The 21,693-nt window shown below is 37.4% G+C and overlaps 2 protein-coding genes and 2 long non-coding RNA genes across 13 annotated transcripts; 3 read left to right on the top strand and 1 right to left on the bottom strand.

Moving 5' to 3' along the window:
• Positions 1-869: 869 nt before the first annotated feature.
• LOC124180088 (putative lipoyltransferase 2, mitochondrial) lies at positions 870-6,228 on the bottom strand. 7 transcript variants are annotated; one of them, XM_046565154.1, is made up of 7 exons: positions 5,941-6,228; positions 5,756-5,835; positions 4,692-4,810; positions 4,382-4,606; positions 3,206-3,350; positions 2,658-2,759; positions 1,946-2,140 (listed from the first exon to the last, which is right to left on the bottom strand). In XM_046565154.1, exons 2-7 carry the CDS (start codon positions 5,771-5,773, stop codon positions 2,084-2,086), a joined length of 666 nt encoding a protein of 221 aa, XP_046421110.1. In that variant the 5' UTR covers positions 5,774-5,835; positions 5,941-6,228; the 3' UTR covers positions 1,946-2,083. The 7 variants fall into 7 exon arrangements, with proteins under 7 accessions (XP_046421105.1, XP_046421107.1, XP_046421108.1 ...); XM_046565147.1 differs by having other exon boundaries at positions 5,756-5,824; positions 5,941-6,227; XM_046565149.1 differs by lacking the exons at positions 3,206-3,350; positions 4,382-4,606; positions 4,692-4,810 and having other exon boundaries at positions 870-2,140; positions 5,941-6,207.
• LOC124180099 lies at positions 2,659-3,897 on the top strand. The gene is made up of 2 exons (XR_006870205.1): positions 2,659-2,770; positions 3,074-3,897. It is a non-coding gene; the product is annotated as an uncharacterized LOC124180099 (long non-coding RNA).
• A 1,222-nt stretch (positions 6,229-7,450) lies between the features above and the next one.
• Positions 7,451-10,035, top strand: LOC124180100. Its single transcript, XR_006870206.1, has 3 exons — positions 7,451-7,640; positions 9,290-9,402; positions 9,895-10,035. It is a non-coding gene; the product is annotated as an uncharacterized LOC124180100 (long non-coding RNA).
• A 3,387-nt stretch (positions 10,036-13,422) lies between these two features.
• Positions 13,423-18,283, top strand: LOC124180083. Of its 4 annotated transcripts, none has more exons than XM_046565136.1 (3): positions 13,443-13,572; positions 15,068-15,124; positions 15,867-18,283. In XM_046565136.1, exons 2-3 carry the CDS (start codon positions 15,104-15,106, stop codon positions 16,686-16,688), a joined length of 843 nt encoding a protein of 280 aa, XP_046421092.1. In that variant the 5' UTR covers positions 13,443-13,572; positions 15,068-15,103; the 3' UTR covers positions 16,689-18,283. The 4 variants fall into 4 exon arrangements, with proteins under 4 accessions (XP_046421091.1, XP_046421092.1, XP_046421093.1 ...); XM_046565137.1 differs by lacking the exon at positions 13,443-13,572 and adding an exon at positions 13,603-13,819; XM_046565135.1 differs by lacking the exon at positions 15,068-15,124 and having other exon boundaries at positions 13,423-13,572.
• The last annotated feature ends 3,410 nt before the right edge of the window (positions 18,284-21,693 follow it).

Raw genomic sequence — 21,693 nt, 5'->3', positions numbered from 1 at the left:
ATTCACCCACTGTTATAAGCATGGCCATAGTGACGTCATCAGATCGCCGACAATAATATTTAGCCAGCGCGTAATTCAAATATGCTACGCCACGAGATGATGAAGGCGATATTCGCGACATTTCCTCTACATGTAATAACTCGGCCAATTAGTTATCAAATATTGGTTACCTTCAGCATTGCTAATTCATGTTACATGGTATTTATTCATTTTATTCGTACATCATTTTTATGATTTGAATGTACATTTTCACCTTATTTCAGTAGGAAAAAACAACTCAAATTTGCATTTTCGAAGCCTGTAGAGCGTAAGTAAATTGCCGCATTTCCAAACAGTACGGTGAAACAAACTTGTCGCATGGACACAATTGGAATACTTTATTTTGCACACTACGGCTGAGCTTTCTCTAGCACGTGCGCACTTTTCAACTCAATTTTATGCACTGTGTCATTGAGCGTAGTTTCTCACTGCAATTTTACACGATGTCAGTGGCATCTTCGTTGCAAATCAAACTTTTATTCATAGATCTTGGATAAAATAACGTGTGTCGATATCTGACTCGTGTGATTACAGCGCTCGCTTCGGCTTATACAGCATTCACACCAGTACTCGTGAAATTGCAGCACTCGCCTTCTCATAGTCGTCGGAAATAGCCCTCTTTCCGCACTTGTAACACAATATACTATTTTCCATTATAATTATAACACTAGATTGGTTATGAATAGGATGTGTTTAAATCGATTGATCGGCAAAAAAAATAATTAAATAATTAATACGTTAATTAATTGCGAAGTCCATTACGTATCAATACATGAATATTGCAGTTGGCATCCTTGGTCAACTTATAATGTACTTTTCTTCTCAGGTTAAATGATAAAGCTGCTTTATTTCGCCAATATTAATACATGTGATTGGTACTTGACCATTAAGATCACATATTGGATCTATTTACAATTTGTTTTTTGAGAAATGATCTCTAATAATATTTTTAATACGGCGCTGAGGCTAGTAACTAGAATACACTCAGCTTGTTTTGAATTTTACAATATTATAAAATTTCATATCTATAATCTTATAAGAGTATTACTATTCCATAATATTTGACATAGTTCTGTTTCCCAGGTTTCGATGCATTATTTTACCCAACGTTAGCATATTTGTCCGTTAATTTTGGCCGCTAGCTTCAACTTGATATTTCCCATAATTATGAGACCTAATAGCAATTTCGTGCATATTCATGTGACTTTCTATTTGATTTACTGATATGTCGAATTAACAGCAGTTCTTAGTAAATTTGATGCTTTGTTGAGCGGATAATCAATCAGGGAACATTCGAATTGATCTTTGAACGCATTACACAACACGGGAATTACATCGTCAATTGTAATATCCTGTTTTAATTCTTTACTTATGCTTGTGACGCCCTTCCCCTTGATACCGCAAGGCACAATATGCTCAAACCACTTCAAATCGGTGTTGCAGTTCAAAGCAAGTCCATGAGTCGTAATGTATCGGCTTCCGTGAATTCCGATAGCGCAAATTTTGTTATTATTCACCCATACTCCTGTATCGGGCGAGGTTTCACCTTTGATACCGAATTCCGCGCATAATCGTATTATCATTTTTTCTATCTCATTCACATACCATCTTATACTTGCTTGTGCGAATTGCTTCAGATTCAGGATGGGGTATGCAACGAGTTGCCCAGGTCCATGAAAAGTAATCAGCCCACCACGATTAGTTTTAAAAAATTGGGCGCCAAGTTTTGTCAACTTTTTTTCTTCTTCTTCAGAGTAATCGTTCCTCCGTATTCCAATGGTATAGACCGGATTGTGCTCCAGTAAGACCAAAGTATTCTGTGTCTCCATTACTAACTGTTTATTACCGTAATGCAAATCAGCTAAGTTCTTCTGCAGACTAAGGGCTACTCCATAATCCAATCTTCCAGCCCGAAGGACCTTCACGATTCTATTGCTCATAGCTATTATTAAAAAATTTGTTTGTCTTACTTGAAAACTCGAAAGTATTATTATGACGATCGATTTTAGGACCAATTTATTCCTTGAATTTTCCCCTTTGTTACTTATGATGCATTTTCATTTGCTTTATCTTGCAATGTGTTGTAAAGCAGCAAAGATACCTAAAACAAAAGAACCCACTGATTTAAACACTCGCACAGTCAGCAGATACGTTAGAGCAAATTGATTAAATTGGACTTGCAGTATTGCAAAGGGGTTGCCCTGCAATACAATAAAAAGTTACTGCCCAAATATTCACTGACAATACACGAACTTGTTTTTTGTTGGTCTCTTTTCTTTACCAGGAGTTATGATTGATTATTATTCAATTTCATGCAATCTTTGGAACTTTGTAAGTGAACATGAATTGAGATGAAAACCTACAAGTTTTGGGATATTTTTCATTCATCAAAAATTACAATATTAAATTATCATATAAAATCAAATTGAAAAAATGAAAAATTTCAAAAGTCGGCAACCAGGTCATGGGAAGGCCCAGATCAGAGCAATTAGATATATTTTCCACAGATTTCGCACAACTTTGTATCCGTTGGTATATATTTGAAACATTAAAACTACAAACGTCAAGGTTATCTGATATTTCAGTTTTCTGTAATCAAACATTTCCGTTATACTTACATAGGCATCAGTGGCAGCGTAGGATTTTTGAGCATCGCTGAGAGGTTGAATGTGCCACTTACTGCGTCGTACTTTAGGATCTTTGGAAATTTCTTTTTGAAGCTAATATTGAGGTAAAAAAAACGCACACACTAAGCATCAGTTAGTTCAAGTCTCATGAGTTTGAAGTTTTTAACGTTAATGTAAGGAAACATTGAAAAACAACCACTATTTTGTAATTTTAAAATAATAGAGTTTCCAAAATATGAACATACTTTGGTTTATTCAGGTTTAACGAGATTTAAGTAATTCTAAAATTCGAAATAACGACTTTTCTGAAAAATGAATTGTTATATTAACTTTACGAATTTCAACCCATTGAGTTTCACTATATAAATGAAAGCTAAGTTGCACTGCATTGTAATTAATTGTTTCAGATACATCGATTTAATGATGCCAACTGGGTTTTGTGAGAGTTCGATTACTGCCGTTTGATTATGAAGACAAGAGTATCCGCAAGTGTATTACCCATTTAATTTCCTAGTAATGTTAACATAAAATTAACTCACCACATAAGCTGTAAGATTTGCCATGCTCCATCGACACGATCGATTTAGTGTTGCATTTGCAAATGTACCACAATCAATGCAATTATTTTCAACAACCTTTTGAGATGGGAATTCTTTGAAATCTCTACCAAGTTTCCATACGTCACTAAAAAAAAAACGTTATTTGGCTACGTTTTCTATTGCACCAAATACAGTTAATGAAAACAGATTTCATAAAACAATAATGTCTTAAATACTCTGTTGCCAAGATATGACATGTATTGCTCATCTGACTATTTAAGAACGAACTTTTCAACAAGAAGGAAGCAATTAAAAAGTATAAAGACTGAGAGAACACATCTGCTACTCTTACAAATGTACTAAGTATACTAGTTATGGTTTTTCATCTATCATTATAAAATTTACCGATGTATCATGTACATCAAGTTTTGATTGTTCACATTGGATTTATAACTTATATTGTTACCAGTGCTCCATAAAAGTATTTATACAGATAAATCAGTGCACTAATTGCCACTAAACTGAATTACCAAGACTCATTTATCCTGTAAGAACTATTTAACAGAATTTAATATTAAGTACCGTTGAGTTTGCGATCAAGCTTAATCGATTGAAACTTAAGGTACATGACTCATCTTTATTACCCCTAAAACAGTGTATTGAGTCTATTTTCAACACGATCGTATTTGTAATAATTCGCAAAAGAATCTGCGATAAAATTCGTTACAAATCTTTATTACAGACGAAACAGCAGATTCAGAAGACGAGCCAGATGGCGCATATAGCCACGTGTATCATTAGTGATCGGATTAGAAAATGTACCTCTACATGATTAATAATCAAATAATTTAATGTAAGATGCTCCTCTTTTTCTCTATTTTAGTTTTCCAGAAGTTTTGATACAACTACATCACCTGAGAAACTAAAGGGACATGTTTGTCCCTTCAAGACTTATCAAATATTGCGACACATGTATGGTTTCTGTTAATATGCATCAAATACGAGATTAAATATAGAGATTTTTGAATTTCATTAAATTTAGCAAATCTGCAACATCGTTGTAATTAGTAATTTTTGAATGCACTCTGCTTCCCAGCACATAATTCTGTTCTCTTAACAATCAAACTCCTATCTTCAATTTATACAGAGAAATCACATTTAATATTCTGAGCTTACTTTTTTATATTGACTCCAACAAGTCTAACTTTTGGATGAATCAGCAGCTCGATGAGAGCAGCTGGTAATTTTCTCAATTCATAGACATGCAGAAGATGACAGATTTTATAATCCATACAGATTTGTATCAAAGCTGTTTTTCCACTTCCTGTTTGGAAACTAAATGGCCATTCAAGGTCAAACCCTATCGGAACGATTATATCAGTTTTCTTCTGAACGAGTTGCCTGAATAACAAAAATGAAAATTTTAATTTCAGTTTGCAATGCAGACTGTAAAAAAATTTCAGGCAAATTAGAACCAAGCTCTTACAGTACTTCATCGCAGGCCATCGCACAATCACCAAACGTGTCAGCGTAATTGATTTTGCCCTCAAATAGGATTTCTGACAACTCGAGCACCGGTTTAACTACTTCGGTTTTGTTGTTTTCCTGATAAACAAAAACTTTGTATTTGACATTATTTAAGCAAATTCAGAGGATTTACAAACTAGATGTAGAATATCATTTTTGAAGAAACCAAATATAGAACAAGTTTTTTTTTCCTAGTTGTTAATTTCTAAATCAGCAAGAATAAGAAATCAACTATACTCTTGCTAGTCTTGGAAATGAATCATGTTCACAAGCAAGAAAGTATTTTGAAACGGTACACATAAAGTTATTCAAAACTGCGTGTAAAATATAAATGTAAGTTTACATTGATTGTAGTAAATTAACTTGAAATATCACTTAGTCTAAACATCATTACATGGGGAAGTTTTCATCTCATTTCACCTAATGGGTAAAAGTCACTGACTTCGAACTATGTATCAATTTTTTTTAATGACTGTACTACTAAAAAAATACAGTGGCATGTCTAGCTATATTTCAATTTGGCATCCTTCATTGGTCATATGAGATGTTCTCTTTTTCTGGATTTTTAAAGAGATACATGTGTTATTTAACTCCATTTAACTCCACAAAAACATAAACAAATTATTTATTTTCAACAACTAAATGCAATGAAATTGAACTTCTGATATAAAAAATATGACTGGAATAACAATCGCATTGTTTCTGGGAATAGAAAAAATTAATTTTCTTCACCTGTGGTAGTCTTTCTAACGTTTCGCAAAATGAAAGGCTCTTGAAACACCAAAGTAAAGTAGCAAAGCTACAAAGAGCAGAGTGAATGCAATACAACTGAATTTGCACTGAAAATTTAAACAGAGTTAAGGTTGAATTAGATATTGACATTGCAAGATCTCCGCTCCTAACCCAACCACAGCTCTTAACCGACTTGAACTCTGGGTATAAACTCATTCCACAAAATACGAAATGAAGGAAAAATAATAGAGAAGTAAAATTAAAAAATGTTAGAAAAGTAAATTCATGTACCTTCGCGGCTGCTCCCATGATTCGGGGTGATCGTCGAGGCTGGATTTCATTGTTCTTGATAAGTGTACTCTGGAAATATTCTAGTTGTACAATGAACACGTAAACGTTGAATGAAAATATTCGTTAGCCAAGAATGAACATTAGTAATCACATAACCTATATTATAGTAAATTTTGTTATCATACCTTTGTGAGAATGTTCTCAGATGGAATTTTTGCCGTCGCACCGCGATACTCCATTTCAATAATTGCTAACTGAGATCTAAACTCAACTCACCGGCTCACCATTCGAAAGAAGGCTCACGAAACAACTGGCAGCATGCCGCCGACGAAGACCAACAGGTTGTTGACCTAGTAACGGCGTCCACCCCCCGGAGACTCGCAGCTGTACCACTAGGAAAATGTGATCAGATAATGCGTGGTGTGAGTATACCACACGTAATGTCACCATCGTAGTCGCTCGTGTATACATACATTGTGTGGCGCTGAAGCGTGAGCCCCATTGGCTGTACGAGCCACTTGACTATCAGCGCCACTAGCGGTCGGCGACATTTCGAGGCCGCCGGAATTACTGTGTGTTACCCCACTGTGGCGTCCCATGCTCCGTAATTATAGACTTCATAGAGATTAGAGATAGACTGCGCGATCTGAGTAACGAGCTGAAGCTGTAATTATAAAATGTAAGTTCATAAGGTGTGTTTTTGCGCATCCACTACCGCTTCGGCCATTGAGAATGTGCCCCCACATGACGTCATTACATTTAACTATAATTGTCGTGACGTCATGTGGGGGCTATCACGTGACTTTGGTACTACGCATCTCCGTTTAGGGCAGACCTTATATATTTATCTCACACTCTAATCGATGACTGGTGGGGGAGGCACCGCTTGCCTTATTGTTTACCCCACATGACGGGTGCTCGCCACGCTTTTGATCGTGCAATGGTCAGGACTGCCCTAGCAGACCACAGCGCGCTGCAGCGGTTTCTTCGTCATTCTAATTACGGCTTCAGCTCGGTGCGCAGCGTCCTAACGAAGACCATGTCTGCATCTTTGATCTTCATTATACTCACAAAGATTTACTATTCCGTACTCCTATGTCGACTCGCTGTACCGCCTCAATGGCTGAAGGAATTCTCAATTATATTTATTACTATTTGTCATTAATTAACAGGTAAAAAAATGTAATCATAATTTTTGCATGCCATAGAGTAAATTAAAGGTACTTGTTAATTTATTTAGTACCAAAATAACATGTTAGCCTTACATCCGTTTTATATCTACGTTTCATTCGGTGATCTTAAAATCTTTCCTAACTTTTTTTTTTTTTGCTTAATTGCAAAAATGATATCAATGAGAAATATTTTTTTTCATTTCTTGATTCGTTCGGCTTTCGCAATTTCTACTATTATAATTTCAGCCATTTCAAAATTCAACAAGATTAAATCTCTGATAATTCGAAATTTTACGTATTCGGATAATTTGTTTGGTCATCATTCGGACTTTTCAAGCTCGTCGAAAGTAGGCTAGGGATATGTTGACACAGAAGTTACCTAGCGTGATATAACCGAGCAAGTTGGTAAACACAGGGCACTGCTAATCGTACGCGACCGTCACGTGATGCGCAATTGTTTAGCGCGAAATGAAACAAGTGACGGAACCTCGACGCCGTTGCTAGTCGGTGGTGTGATCCGCTCCCAAAAAGTTCAAGAAATTAGGACAGCGCCGGGCGAGGATTGCAGTCTTCGTCCTCGATCGCACTGACCGAGCTCTACCCTTAAATTCAATACGCGGATCGCGTTCAATGGTTACTCAGCGAACCTCGAAAATTACGGAGCCCGAAGAATAGAAAGATTGGTGTCAAGAAGAGTCGATCACTGCTACCAGGTACGTTTGGTGCTCTTTGCTTTTCAAATCGTATCAAACCTGATGGAAAATTCAATTCGCGAGCAATACTGGAGTCTGACTGAACTTTTTACGGGGCGAAACAGGCCTGATTAGCTAGCTGGAGTTCTAAATGGTCTTCTAATGGACACGATATTGCACGGGCTGGTGCATTTGCTAACCCCTGAAAACAGACATCCAAATCGGTTACCTCTTGTGGCAATGAGTGTGAAAAATACCCAGTGGAGATTAATTTCAAATGCCTCAGCTTCTGATAAAACTAGCGCGATTTTTTTTTTAACTTAAAGTCCAAAGAATTCCGTATAAAATAATTGTATTATTAAGGTAATTAAGTTGAACTAAACAAATAAAAATGAACGTTGAAGGGGTTCAATCCTTGTGGCCTACTCCAAGAGTACAAGATTTTTGGGAGAGAAATTTTATCCTCCTTGTTTGTCAGGGGTTAACTAAACTCGGTTCGATCAATTTTGTGCGATCGAATCTACCTCACGTAACATACTATAACGGTCAGATTTAGCTACGAACTTATTTCGTTCAGAGTTAGCCGTGATTATTAGCTCCGAGCGTTCGGTGAGTGTCGAAAATTGCATTAGAAACACTGTTTGCAAGATAGTTACAATGCCGTTTTGACAGGTGGTCGGAAAATAACAAAATGCAGAGATAATTTTCTAGTCGACTAAGCTTGATTGACCAAATTAACGGCAGTTCAATTTATCGTTCGGATTTAGCCGACAACAAATCGTCTCATCCTGTTATCTGTCGTTTAATTCGTCATTCCGATATTTCAACGAAAATGTGAAAAATGTTGTGATTTTCATTTTTTTCCCCTCAATATGGCTGCTACTGGTTTGAGCAGGAAGTCGAGAGAAAAAAAACACTACACATGGCAGGTTAAATTTCTGCCAATTAGAAGCCTCCGATTGGTTCAACATTCAAATGTTTCGACTTTTCTCGATTATCAGCGTCAGCAGTCACCAAGTTCTCGAAACGAACAGATTGCTACGCGAGTCTTCAAATTTCCTCAGGTTTCTACTCGCAGCAGAGAGCTCGCAGCCACAGTTGAGTCAATTTCAATCGAATATTTACTTGTATGATGAAATTTGTTACGATCTACGAAGTAATCTAGTGACGAATTATCGATGACAACATGACAAATGGTAAATATTCGTTGTAATTCGCATATGTGAGTGAAAAAAAAGAACGTTAGTCTCTTGTTATTACGAATCGCGATTATCATCGAGTCGAATAGTTTTGACGTCTGCGTTCACCTGTGATCGCAAGTTCATCAGAATATTGTTTAAAAGTAGGGCTGTGTTGTAGATTGTGCAATTTTCTTCGAACGAGGCTACAGGTTTAGTTTTCTTACGGAATTTTAGGACAGTTGATTCGCGATCTACTGTTTTATTTTTTCGGCTACCTCGAGCTAGTTTTCTGTACCTTCTCATGTCTCGTTGCATAATGCAATCTGAAATTACGACGTACTGTTTATCTGAAAGAAAATGCGATCGCACATTATTTATTCCTCGCATATCATTATAATTTTGTTTAAATTTGTGATGATTCTTTCAATGCGGTGTATCCATTGATGATAGAGATTGAATCCACTAACAAAATATTATATCAACTTACAGAAATCAATTGCGGTTATATCATCAGTCATGGACTCAATTACGTTCCTTCATTGGACGAGCGTACAGAACGAACGTCGAATCTGCCCCGACTACTTCTTCATGAGGAAAAACAGGTACGTTATCGATATGATTCTCACTGTCCAGCCATTTTGTCATCATCGACTAATTTTGTTTTAAACCACATCTGATTTTAAATTCTGCATAGTTACCCGTGTTTCTGTCCTTTATTTCTAAACTCTGCAGACTATTCATTCGTCAAATAAAATTTTCGTTCATACACATAGCAGCGTGTGCTCACATAAAATACAAATTGTCTGTGTGATTTAATTTGTGTATTTTCTTAAATTTCTGCGTAACAAGCACGCTACAATCCTGAATCTGTTTAATGAGATGATTCGAAAATATACTCGACATAAGAGGAATTTTTATCCTCAAGTTTCGTTTCCAACAAAAGATACACATCGATTTATGTTCAAATGTGTAATACCAACAATATACCTGTTGGAAGAAATAATGAAAAATTGATAATTTGTTTATACCGTGCCGATTCCTATTGAATGAACTTACATAGATGAATTGAGTGATGAATATGATTCATTTTTCAGTTGAACTATGAGAAGCCTGGAGGCAATGGGCACAAGAAAAGACATGGCGTTGACAAATTTGAAGACTGTTGGAATTTGTTGGGTATACTGCACCATAGCTTGCAAGCAGTCATCCAAGTAACTACTGAAATACTTCGCAAAGTCGGTGAGTCGCATGCATTTGGGTTATTGATGTTCTCCTCCCTGGTGTCCCTTTGTCAGGTGGCGTGACGGTAACAATTGTTACACAAAATGTTCGCTTAGCTATACGGATAGGCTCGTTCGCCAAGGCAGCGGAGCTTATTTACCAATCGAATCATATCATTGTAATCATTTTGAGCCACGTTCAAGTATTGTGAGATCCATTACCCGCTGCTTATAGTGGAACGAGCATCGCGACAGGGAAACCTCGCTTACTCGACATTTGCGAGAACAAAATTCTATTCACTTTTCAAATTATTCGAGGTATTGTCGTTTAAGCGGTGGATTTGCCTGAGGTTTGTTTATTTGTCAACGATTCTGTATTTAATTTAACTCCTAAAGTCTGGTACAAGTGAACGCAGTTTAATTGCATGCTTTTACTCGAGTTACTTTCCGTTTTACATCAGCCAGCGCAAATTGACCAAATGCAGATTTAGCTCGCTTAGAAAGATGGTGTTGAGCACCATATAGGATGTCTAACCCGTTTTATTTTCTTGTCGTTTGTGTACCACGAGCCCTCCAGCAATCGCAAAACTACTCAGTGTAAGAGTAGCTGGCGGGTGGCGGTACACGAACGGATTCCTCCCTACAGGTACACGACGAACAAGTAAGTCACACACACAACCACGAGGCGATTGGAGAAGAATGATTGTGTTGGAAAGAGTGTGACAATCGTTAGCTCGTATATAGGTATTGAATCGGGCAGGTAGAGAGGGGAATGCAATGGGATCGGTTGTTTATGATTCTGAGTGTGATTGTTTTTCTGTTCTTTTTTTATATGTTTTTTTTTCAACATCTCCGTCGGGTGGTTCGAAGATACAGGAAATCAGGCGAGGGTAGGAAGGTCGCGATGTATCGAAAATAACTAACTTTTGTACATTCCACAGCGTCAGGCGATTGCAGAATTTTTGCTCAGTCACTGTAACTTTTGAAGATGTTGTAATTCGAGTGTTCTCTCTTCGTCTTGACTTTGTTAGTTCCTCCGAATCCCTTTCTGTAATCGCCTGAATGGGCTGAACGCTCTGAATCATCTACGCGTTTCGTGGTGCGCTAGATGAGAAGAGATGCTGAGCTCGAAGACGCCGCGTCGAAGAGGACCGCCGACCGTCACGCCAGACAATGCATGCTGTTCATCCTCCCCCAACCCCCTGCCCGGACTTGATTTCGTATCTGAGAAAAAGAATCCGTATCGCAGTGTGTCGGAATCGTAAGGACGCGGATGCGGATTTTCTTTCGACAGGATTATGCGACAAGTCCAATTACTTTAAGTTGTGTCTCTTTCCGAATCAATCGATCGCGCCTTTTTGCGCGTCGATTTCGCGAACTTCATTCACAATGAGAACGTAAAGGATCTATTTTCAAATTGCTTTTCAACCGTAATTACCAAAGTTTCAAAGTTCGAGACCGCTGCCTTTTGTGCGTCGACTTGATACGTTTTCTGTTTCTGAGATGAAATGCTGCATTTTCATTGCGCATTGGAAACGATTCCAAACCGAATGTGCCAATCGTGTATTTCTCTGTTTCAGCTATTTACTGTACTAACTATATATATTCTGTTTTAGCTATTTATTGTATCAGTGATATTTTTCCTCATCTCACCTAATTTTTGATTTCGTGCAATCTTAGAAAAACAACCCGTGTCTGAATAACAAATAGGCACATGCGGATTGTCTTTCTGCAGATTTTTGAGACACCTCCAATAACTTTACGTACTAATTTCTTTCAAATTGATCGATCATTCCTTTGCGCGTCGCTTCGCGAACGCTGTTCGAAATCAGTATACATAAATTTCGGGCTGCTTGCAAAATTATGCAATCCGGTTTTTTTTTTTTTATTCGTTTTTCAATGGCGAATTAAGTTTTCAAGCTCGACTGAGCCTTTAGTGCTTTGACTCGATGCCTTCTGACTCCGAGAATAAGCACGGGGATAAAATCGCGACTGTGCAAATGACGTTCACAACGCTGCGGAACGCTCATTTTGCAGCCGATTTTATATTTCAGCTATTTATTCTAATGGTCAAATTCTTTGTTCTTTGGACTTTCCGATGCGCTTATCAAGCGTCTTTACTGTTCCAGCTATAATTTCAAAGTTTTTGAGGTCTCTTAATCACTTTTTACTTATACCGAATCGTTGGAAAAAATTTTCAATCGCAAGAGATATTTATTTCAACAACTTTTGGCAAATAATTTATTCGTTCGACAAACATTTTACATGAACTATACGCAACCATACGCAAGTCATGTAAAATATAAAATACAGTGTCCATGTAAAAAACGTGCCAATTTCTCTAAATAATCATAGATATAATAATTAAAAGTTCTGGTCATATGAACAGCTTCTAACACTTCAAGTATAAAAGTAGACCCGCGGCTACGACTGCATTCATTTAACAGTGTAGCCTTGTCCGTATAAATCTAGACCGTCACGCTCTAGAATTAGATTAACTTCCGGAACGATTGAATCGTAAAACTACTTATGGTAGATTTTAAATACTTGTATTATACATAGACGTTTGAACTGTTATTACACAAATAACTTCCTACTGAAAACTTACACAGAGATTTATGTATAAGAAAAAAACTGACCCTTTGCCGCGCAATACGGAAGTTGCACTGCACCAACTTAAAAGTCGTGTTTTTTCATTCAGTTTAAATCTGCAAAGATATTTTTCATGCATCAAAGTACTCCTTGCGATTCGGGTCTTACATTCGAAAATATTATACGTAAATATATAATATATCGTCGAAATAGCAGAGAACACTTTGATGTATGAAAAATATTTTGATGCAAATGAGTCTTCAATTCGAGTTAATTCCGTTTTTCGACGTAGTCAGTTCGGATGTTATTCCTCTGGTACGGCGCTTTGTTCATGCCTTGAATTGTTTGCATCATCAGATACACGAAAACCCCAAATGAATAAGACAACCAAATTGAACTCCTTGAAATTATCTTTAGAGCGCCAACGATAAGAAATCTGCAACAAAAGAAAAAGAAAGAGAAAAAAAAAAAAAGAAAAAAGACAACAACAATCAAGTAATTATTCGACCGATAGGTCAATAACAGTGATTTTTGCGAAGGTTAATTTAAAACACCCGTGACGGAGGTTGTAAGATTTATTCACCGTAAAATCCATGCTACCCGAACAAATCACGACCCGATATGGAACTTCGCGTTCCGTTCACCGCGTTGAAAGAGACCTTCTGCATGTGGCATGGACTATCCTGTTTCCTTTACGAAATAAAACTGGTCCACCGAGAGCCTAGATTGTGCGCGTACACTTCTTGCCGTGTGTGAGTATAACTAAGTTCACACGAAATCGGCACTCTCACACTTCGCATGTCGCGATACACCGACATACACGGGCTACAGCCGCGTTACGCCTCAAATATACCGATCAATTTATCACAAGTAAAGTAACTTGCTGAAACGAGTTTCGTAGCTGGTGCCACAACGTTGTGGCAGCAGTCGAAGTGCAGCATGATCACGTTCGCGTTAAAAGTAAGTCCTCGAGCCGTGTCGCTAATTTTTATCCAAACAACCGCGCGTTGCATACATCGCGAAAAATCTGCCTATCGCTTGATAAGTACACGAAGCCCCGAAGCGTTGCCCCGAGTTCTGTAAGGTTCCGATCTTTGCGAGGATTAGAAAGCATGTGTACCTACCTGCGTGACTCTGTCTATTTCTGACACTCCCGCGATCGCAGATCACGCCGATTATCCGTTTGTACGTAGGATAAATTTTACTTGTAAGTTCGCAGTGTTCTCGTAGTACGATTTCGTCTGTCGTTAATCTCGTGAATTAAATTAAGAATTTTTGAGTGAAATTGATATTCGAGGATTAAATAAACAGTGACAGTCAAACCTGTGTAATTGAAAATTCCTCAAAACTGTTATACCTGCAAGCGAAATTCTCCTTTCTGTATAAAGACGTGCTCTTTTTCGGTTTGTTTGCCAAATTTTTATCAACTCTTTCCGATCTGTATTGGACATAGCTCACGCTTATCAAATGTATACAGACGTATGGACAGCACTTATCTAACCATACCTTGTATAATGTTTCAGCTCAAGTAACACGGTTGCTTGAAATGATATCCGATGATCAAGAATACTTTCGTGATTGACCATAAATTGGTATTCATTTGTAACGGCTTATCGTATGATGATGTAATTAAAGCAAGGGCGATACACTGAAATATAGACAAACTTATAGAATTACAAATGATTGCGTGATCTGAAAACCGCACGGTCATATAATTATATTATTATGACGTGTGAAAGTTTATTGATACACGTTACAGCCGTTGCTAATTATAACCGCACTTTCGTTATACCGCGGCACAGCTTTAATTTAGATCATCGAATTTACTTTGCACGTGAATAGTTCAAATTTGGACTCGTTTTGAGTTTATCTCCAGGGATTTACCTATTATTATCTGCGGTAATATTCTTATAAGCTAGTAAGGTATAAAATCTCAGGTATTTCAATAACTTCAGAGATATCCCATTTTTTTACGATTTTTTTGTAAATTCCACGAGTACGCCTATACATGCTTCATCTACAGATTCAAATAAATTTATACAGATTGCGCTTGTAAACAAAGTGATTAAGAATGGTGGGAATTGATTTCTCGTAAAATTATTCGTACATTCTTCAAGAAAACACGAGTTTATTACTCACAGCCTACACCATTTTACGTAGAATATTTAAAATTGGTAAAACTGTGAGCTTTTGATATTTAGAAGGTTGTACAAAAATAAGCTTGACCTGCAATTGCCTAATTGAGGTTCTTCCGTTTAAATTCATGCTTCCTTATCTCCTTCTATGTCAAACGGAGATCTTTTCAACCGTATTTGATTCCACATTTCAAGTGGTATTTTGCTTCGCCATTTTGCAATCAAATCGCATGGCAAATACGGCGCATTTAGTTTATACACAAATATTATTTTCTTCTATTTGTTTTCTTATTTTCGTTCATTTCGTTTTTTTCTTCCAGCCAGTTGCATAAATAAAGAATCTGAGGGTGTCGAGGATGTATTGGACGTATAGTCAGGTAAAAAATGAGTCGAATCAAAAACATCATAAAACGAATGTTAAACAGGGTAACTGAAGTCGATTAAGTTGAATCTGATTGAAGAAAGTCTCTGTGATCCAGGTGAAAATATTTCAACTACGAATTATGAAGTATAAAGACTTCGTTATTAACAACAACAAAGAAATCCCATTATTCCACCATTTTTTCATAGAAAAGTCCACATCTTTCGTCTGGTTCTTTAAAAATTATCTCATTTTATTCGTAAATGAATTTTCTGTAAATTGTCCGAGACGAAGTCTTTTCCAATTTCGTCAGTTGCAAAAAGAAAAAAAGTCAACGTATACAATCGTAATAATTTCCAAATTGTAAACTTGTGATTCAACTAAAAATACGTTATTGGTAACACTTTTATACAAAGTTGAATTTAAATTAGCTTCGGTGGCACTATTTAAGGCTCTGTTTCGTCATATTTTAGATCTCACAATTTTTTAACCTGACTGTACACCCTATATATTTTATTCATCGCCACGGCGATATCTTGAGATATTCTACAGACCGCGTAAGTCATTAACGGAAAAAGTAAATGAATGTTTTCGAAAGCGTTCGATTTCTGATTTGCTGTCGCTGACAAGCCCCGCTATCAACAGATAAGAGTATCAATAACCGGATCTCTTTCTCCATCTATCATACTGATTATTTTTCCCTCATCTTACTTGAGCAAAAACAAACGTGATGTGAAAATATTTCCCGACTGACTTAGGTCCTGACGCTTCTCCTGACGACCCTAATCGTGGACGGAGGATCTCTGACAAAGCAAGAAAGTCCCGAGGTGAAGACGTCGAGGAATATAAAACGCTCGCCGTTAGAGTTGGGGTTAGTTTCATTCGAGCTGGACCCAAGCCACGGCGGACATTTCAGAGTGATCCACAAAAGCGTTCCGGTTACGTCAAAGTCCCGTACAATTTCAACAACATCGACAGTTTCGAGCGAGAAACATCCAGCCGGGGATCACGTCCTGATTCCCGTGGATCTGGCTAACAACGAGCATCACGTGATCTTCCCCATCGTTGACAAGATCCATCAAATCGATCCGAGGGTCGTCGTCGACCACAAAGAGCTCCTGCTCGACCACGCGGCAAAAGTTGTTCTTGACCAGAAGCACCTGGTCCTCGATAGATCCTCGGAGAAAACCATCGTCCTCGCTCCCAGACCCCTCGTCTTGAGTCCTTCGGGACACCGGAACCTCATCGTCGGAGAGCCCAACTCCCACACGGTGTTCTTCGCGCACAAGCCAGTCCTGGTGGGCCGAAACGAGCACGGAACTAACGTCCTTGTTCACTCACGATCAAAAACGTTAGTCCACAAGAACATTGGCCTCGGAGGCAACAGGGCCGTCTTGCGCACCCCGAAGAACCAAATCCACGAGATAATCGTTCATAGACACGTGTCGAAGCCGGTTCCGGATCATGAAGACGAAGACCATAACGTGAACGTATTTAGGAGCCACTATGGTGGCTTTGGTGTTGGACTGAATTATGGCGGGCACGGAGCAGGTCACGGCTTCCATGTGCCTGTCTTCTGAATTTTTTCCTCCTAAAGTTCAGCGTTAATACGAAAGCTACGTGCCGGGATTCCCGATGAAGTTTTCGGGAGTAAATTTACGGCTTACTCCCACACAACTTTTCTCGAAGGGTTAATTCCGAAACTACAGACGTTTGCACTGGCCGATAGTGGTCAGGAAACGATCGCGATCGCTTTGACTTTGCAGAAAAGTAGAAAATTCTCGATTTTAGTGCGGTGAGGTGAAAGCTCGTCAAAAGTTCCTCAAATACGACGCGATATTGTGTGCTTGTGTGTGAAATCAAGCTAACGAAGCTAATCGAGTTTGTCAAAACATTTCTAAGTTTTTTATACCGTGTCACATGTACTTCCTTCGTTTTACCGTATCGTGACTCTATGCGACGTACCTTGTAAATTAAAAATACTTATCGAGAACCGGACTTATCCACCTTGAGCCTCAGCTACTCAAAATCCTTCCACTGTTACATCCAACGACGTAATCAACGACATCTTTCATCGTGACATTTTGACCATCTAATATTTATGTTTCCGCGAGTATGCAGTCTACAAAATAAACACTTCCCTTTTAAGGCGGTGAAAATCAACGGCGTTGACAGTCCAGTCCGCCATGTTGCACTAGGACGATGAAGTGTTTGATAAAACTGCACTGTTCCGAATGATGCCGTTTATTATTTAAGACTCTTCGTTTTTCACGTAACATTGATCAATCTCATATAGAATAAATTAACATGAAAATTATATTGTAACTCAATCCTGAGTTTAAATGTAAAATTGTTAGTCACAAATTTGGAACAAGTTCAAGGTGTAATTTGGATCAGTGTTTATCAATTTAATCTGAACTAAAGAAATTTAAATTGCAATTTAAAGTAAAATATCCAAACTCAAGTATGAGGTCCTTTCACAAGTTGGGAAAATACTTTACGAATTCAATATTTATCCGAGATTGCCGACACTCGATGAGTTTAAAGAAGTTGTTAACGAATCGTATTTGATGTGTAACGGAAGAAATCTTGATCGCTGTATTAGGATACAGGGTGGATGATATAAAATGGAGTATTGCTGACAAAACATATAGGTATTCGTTTGCTTTCGAGATTGAATTTTCGCTTTCCACAATGTTTGATGTTCGAATAAAATAATTATTGGCTGTTTATAAATCTAGGCTTGCAGTTTGTAATTTTATAATTTCTCTCTCTCTCTCTCTCTCTCTCTCTCTCACTCATAGATAATTTATGACATTCATTATATAATAGTTAATTTCAACTTGAACTCGACTTCCGACTGTAATGTAGAACATAAAAAAATCGCAAACTATAAAATTATATATCTGTAGATCTGGTAGTTTTTTTCATTTCCACCCACCATATTAGTTCCGCTATTTTAAATTTTCTACATTTGGTATCATCAATTCCAGGAAAACTTCTGAAAAAAAATTGACGATAAAATCAACAATGGGTTTGGCTACGTGACCCGGCTCACGTGTCAATATGGTTAATAATCATAATATAGCCGCAAATTTTTAAATTTGCCAACAAATTTCGAAGACATGAAAGAATTTTTAGAAGCACAATTATTTCTGCCATGCACATACGCGTTTCAATAAATAAATTTTTACACTTTAGATTGAATATTATCTGAACAATCGAAGTTTTGATATTTCGCTTATACTTACAGAAATTACCGTAATTTATACAGCAAAACAAAATGCGTTTAATACTTAGACATTTACTGTAATAAATCTGAAGTGAAAAAATATCACGTCATTGATATAAATATCCTTCGGGTGTTATCAATTCAGTGAATATTTCAAAATTATCTAGCAGTGATATAGAATTTGATTTCGGCAATGCTCTTTGGCGTTATATATTTTAGCACTTGCGACTCTCGCCCTCGGTAACGTTCAATAGCTGGTTACTAAGTGCCCGCACAATTACGCACGGGGCATTAATCCTACCGTTTATCCCAGATGATAAAAAGCAGTTTATATCTTACGAAATCATTTACCGCGATATATAAATCCTGCTGCTTCGTTATAATGGCCCCATGTGTAATTAGCCGGCTGCAGCGACCTCATGCCCTACAACAACGAGATAATTAAGCTCTACGATCAGCGTTCAAGAGTTACACGCACCTGTCGTCTAAACTGCGCGGTTCTTTAATCGACCGCGATATAAATACTATCTACGCCGAGATCTCAAGATGTTTCAAATATTGAACTGAAATCGTATGATGCAAAACAATTACGCTTCCCATTTTTGATGGAAGCAATTGTTTAGCAACTGGTTGATTTTCTTCAGATTCAACATCGAGATTCTTCATTTCTATGCTCAGCAGTTTAGACTTGGTTCTATTACTTTTGCAGCCTTGCAGGTGACTTGGAAAAAAATAAACAGAAAAATTTATTTCCATGCGAAATATCCTACAAAAATGTACTACAATTTATTCCTGGTTTCGAAACGAGATGAAGTTGGGCGTATTTTAAATAAAATAATTCGCGCGGTATGTTGCATTATAAAAAATTTAGAACGAAATTGGAAAGGTAAAGTCAGAAGACTGTAGCTTGAAAGAGCGCAGAATTCTCTGTACATATCTCTTCAACTTCCTGGCTATAATTGAACAATTAGCGACAGAAAACGTCGAGTAGGTACTTATCACTCGCTTCAAGACTCGCTCCATACAGTCACTTGTAGATAATTGTTGCGAAGTACGTTTATTACCGTAATTCCATACTATTCTTCGTTGAAATGTTACTTATATCTCGTAGAGATTAATATCTCGCTCAATTTCTTCTATCGTTTTTGTTAATTTTAATCTGAAAAATAGGTACGAAATATTTCATGTATTTTTCGTTGTATACAACTATGGTACAAACTTGGAATCTAACTTGTATACAACCGAAATTTTGCAATCGAAAAAGTGTAAACAAGCCAATAATCGCGAAGATAAAATGATACGAACGATTTTGTCTCAGTGAAATTTCATGTAGCGAGTGCGTTTATGCTAAAACTACTGTCAATGTTGCAGTTTTTGTAATTTTCAAAATTTGATCGAGTTTTCATACTCCTGCTTGAGATATACGTTACGTGCTTCAATGCTATCAATAAATAATTGACTGCAGAGACTGTGCTATACCCAACACGGTTCAACTGTATGTTTGAACAGAATATAATAAATTCATTTAGACTAGAGAATGTTCAAGCGCTTGAATTAAATTTTCTATCCTTAAGGAAACCCGACTTTCCTGCAGAATGAACATCTGAAAACGAATGAGAATTTCGTTCAGTAGCTGAGCAAAGTCACGAACTTTTTCCTCATTCGTGAATCTTATGAATTCATAGAAGATTTATCGCGTCATCTTTGCAAAAGGTAAACAATTATTCGATGGGGACGATTAGGAACTTGGGTGAGCGAAGCCGTATTTTTTCGGCGTTTCTGCAATCGAAAACCAACGCCGTTACGTACAGTGAAAGTCGTTTGAATCACGATTGAAATTTGAGATCCGGATTACCTATCGCCTCGCATCCGCAACTGCAACTATGCATACGTAATACGTATACTCGCCTATATACGTATCCACAATCGTGTACAAATATACGAACATGCGTAACGCCTCTATCTTGTAAGTAACTGTCAGACTATATCTTGCACGTTTCCACCTTCATCGTTTACGCTATTAACTATATCCTTCTTATTATCATTATCGTCATTACTTTTACCGCTGTATGGTTATAGGGTGCACATTACGCGGGATCTTTGACATGGCGGCATAAACTCAGCCCTAAGGCTAATGCATCGTGCACGAAATGTCATTTTGTCGAACGCCCTGCAAAGTACGTCGGTAGAAATATTTCAGAGAGGTGGGACACGCGGATGAATTGCAGCAACAGCACTTTGTCCGTTGGTGACGATCGGAACTTACAATTAAGATTTTTGAAGCTCGTGCCTCGAAAAACATCGAATACATCGATTTGGGCATACGATTAAGATATTTCGAAAACTCGCGATTCGAGTAAAATTATCGTTTATGTGTACAACAGTGAGCGCTAATCTGAAATGGTGAAAAATGCTTGTAGAGAGGAATGAAAACAGTTACCAAACTTCCAGAAAATTCTTAGCACTCCTTCGTCCGGCGAAACATTTTCTTGAAAGAATTGCAAAAAAAAAAAAACCGAGCATATGCAATCGTAGTTTGTTAATCATACGAAAAATATCCTCGTCGGTGAATGTCAGGAAAAAGAATATCATCAGGAAAGCGGCAATCGGTACATTAAATTGACAAAATCTTTTTCATAATCTTCGGACGAATAGGGCAAAAATCTGTTAATTCATCGCATTCAAATCATTTGGATCAACTTGATTATCCACAATATCAGGAATTGCAGTTTTCGATGCACGCTCTGTTTTTTAGAAGAAAAAAAATTACTCAACTTATCGTGCGAACTTGACCAAAAAGAACGGTCGCATAGACGTTGAAAGTGACAAATATAATCGAGGCAATTTCCCAATGCATATACGTATAACCCTAATTGCTCCGAATGGTCATCAATTTGCCTCGACTTAATTTTTGTCTTAAAAGAGATTTTAGTAACCTATAGGTTGCAAAACTCCATTCGGTAGGTACAGTTTAATGAAGATGCTTCACCGGTCTCGTTAAATTTTCAATTTCCATCTCATCTCACTCAATGCGTGGTAATTGAGGTACTCGTGGCTAATTAGTAGAGATTTACCCAATATGCGATTATATTATTGCCATAGATACAACACTCTGCACGAGCCTTGGCGAAAAGTTGAACATGTTCTTCCAGAATCTCCAGTACTGTGGATAGGAATAGTACCACCTGGCACAATGCTATAGAAAAACATCCATTTTACTTATTGTTAGGTATACATTTTTTTTCTCGTCAAACGTAACGGAAATTGTTAACTGAAGGTGCTGATGTAAAAGACCACAATTAGCGAACAAACGCGTTAAATTTCTCTTGAATAGAATAATGCAGTAAGCTTCA

Source organism: Neodiprion fabricii, chromosome 4, assembly GCF_021155785.1.
Source record: "Neodiprion fabricii isolate iyNeoFabr1 chromosome 4, iyNeoFabr1.1, whole genome shotgun sequence".
NCBI classification, from domain to species: Eukaryota; Metazoa; Arthropoda; class Insecta; order Hymenoptera; family Diprionidae; genus Neodiprion; species Neodiprion fabricii.
The sequence above is the reverse complement of the archived record's forward strand: the minus strand, read 5'-3'. Positions and strand labels throughout refer to the sequence as shown.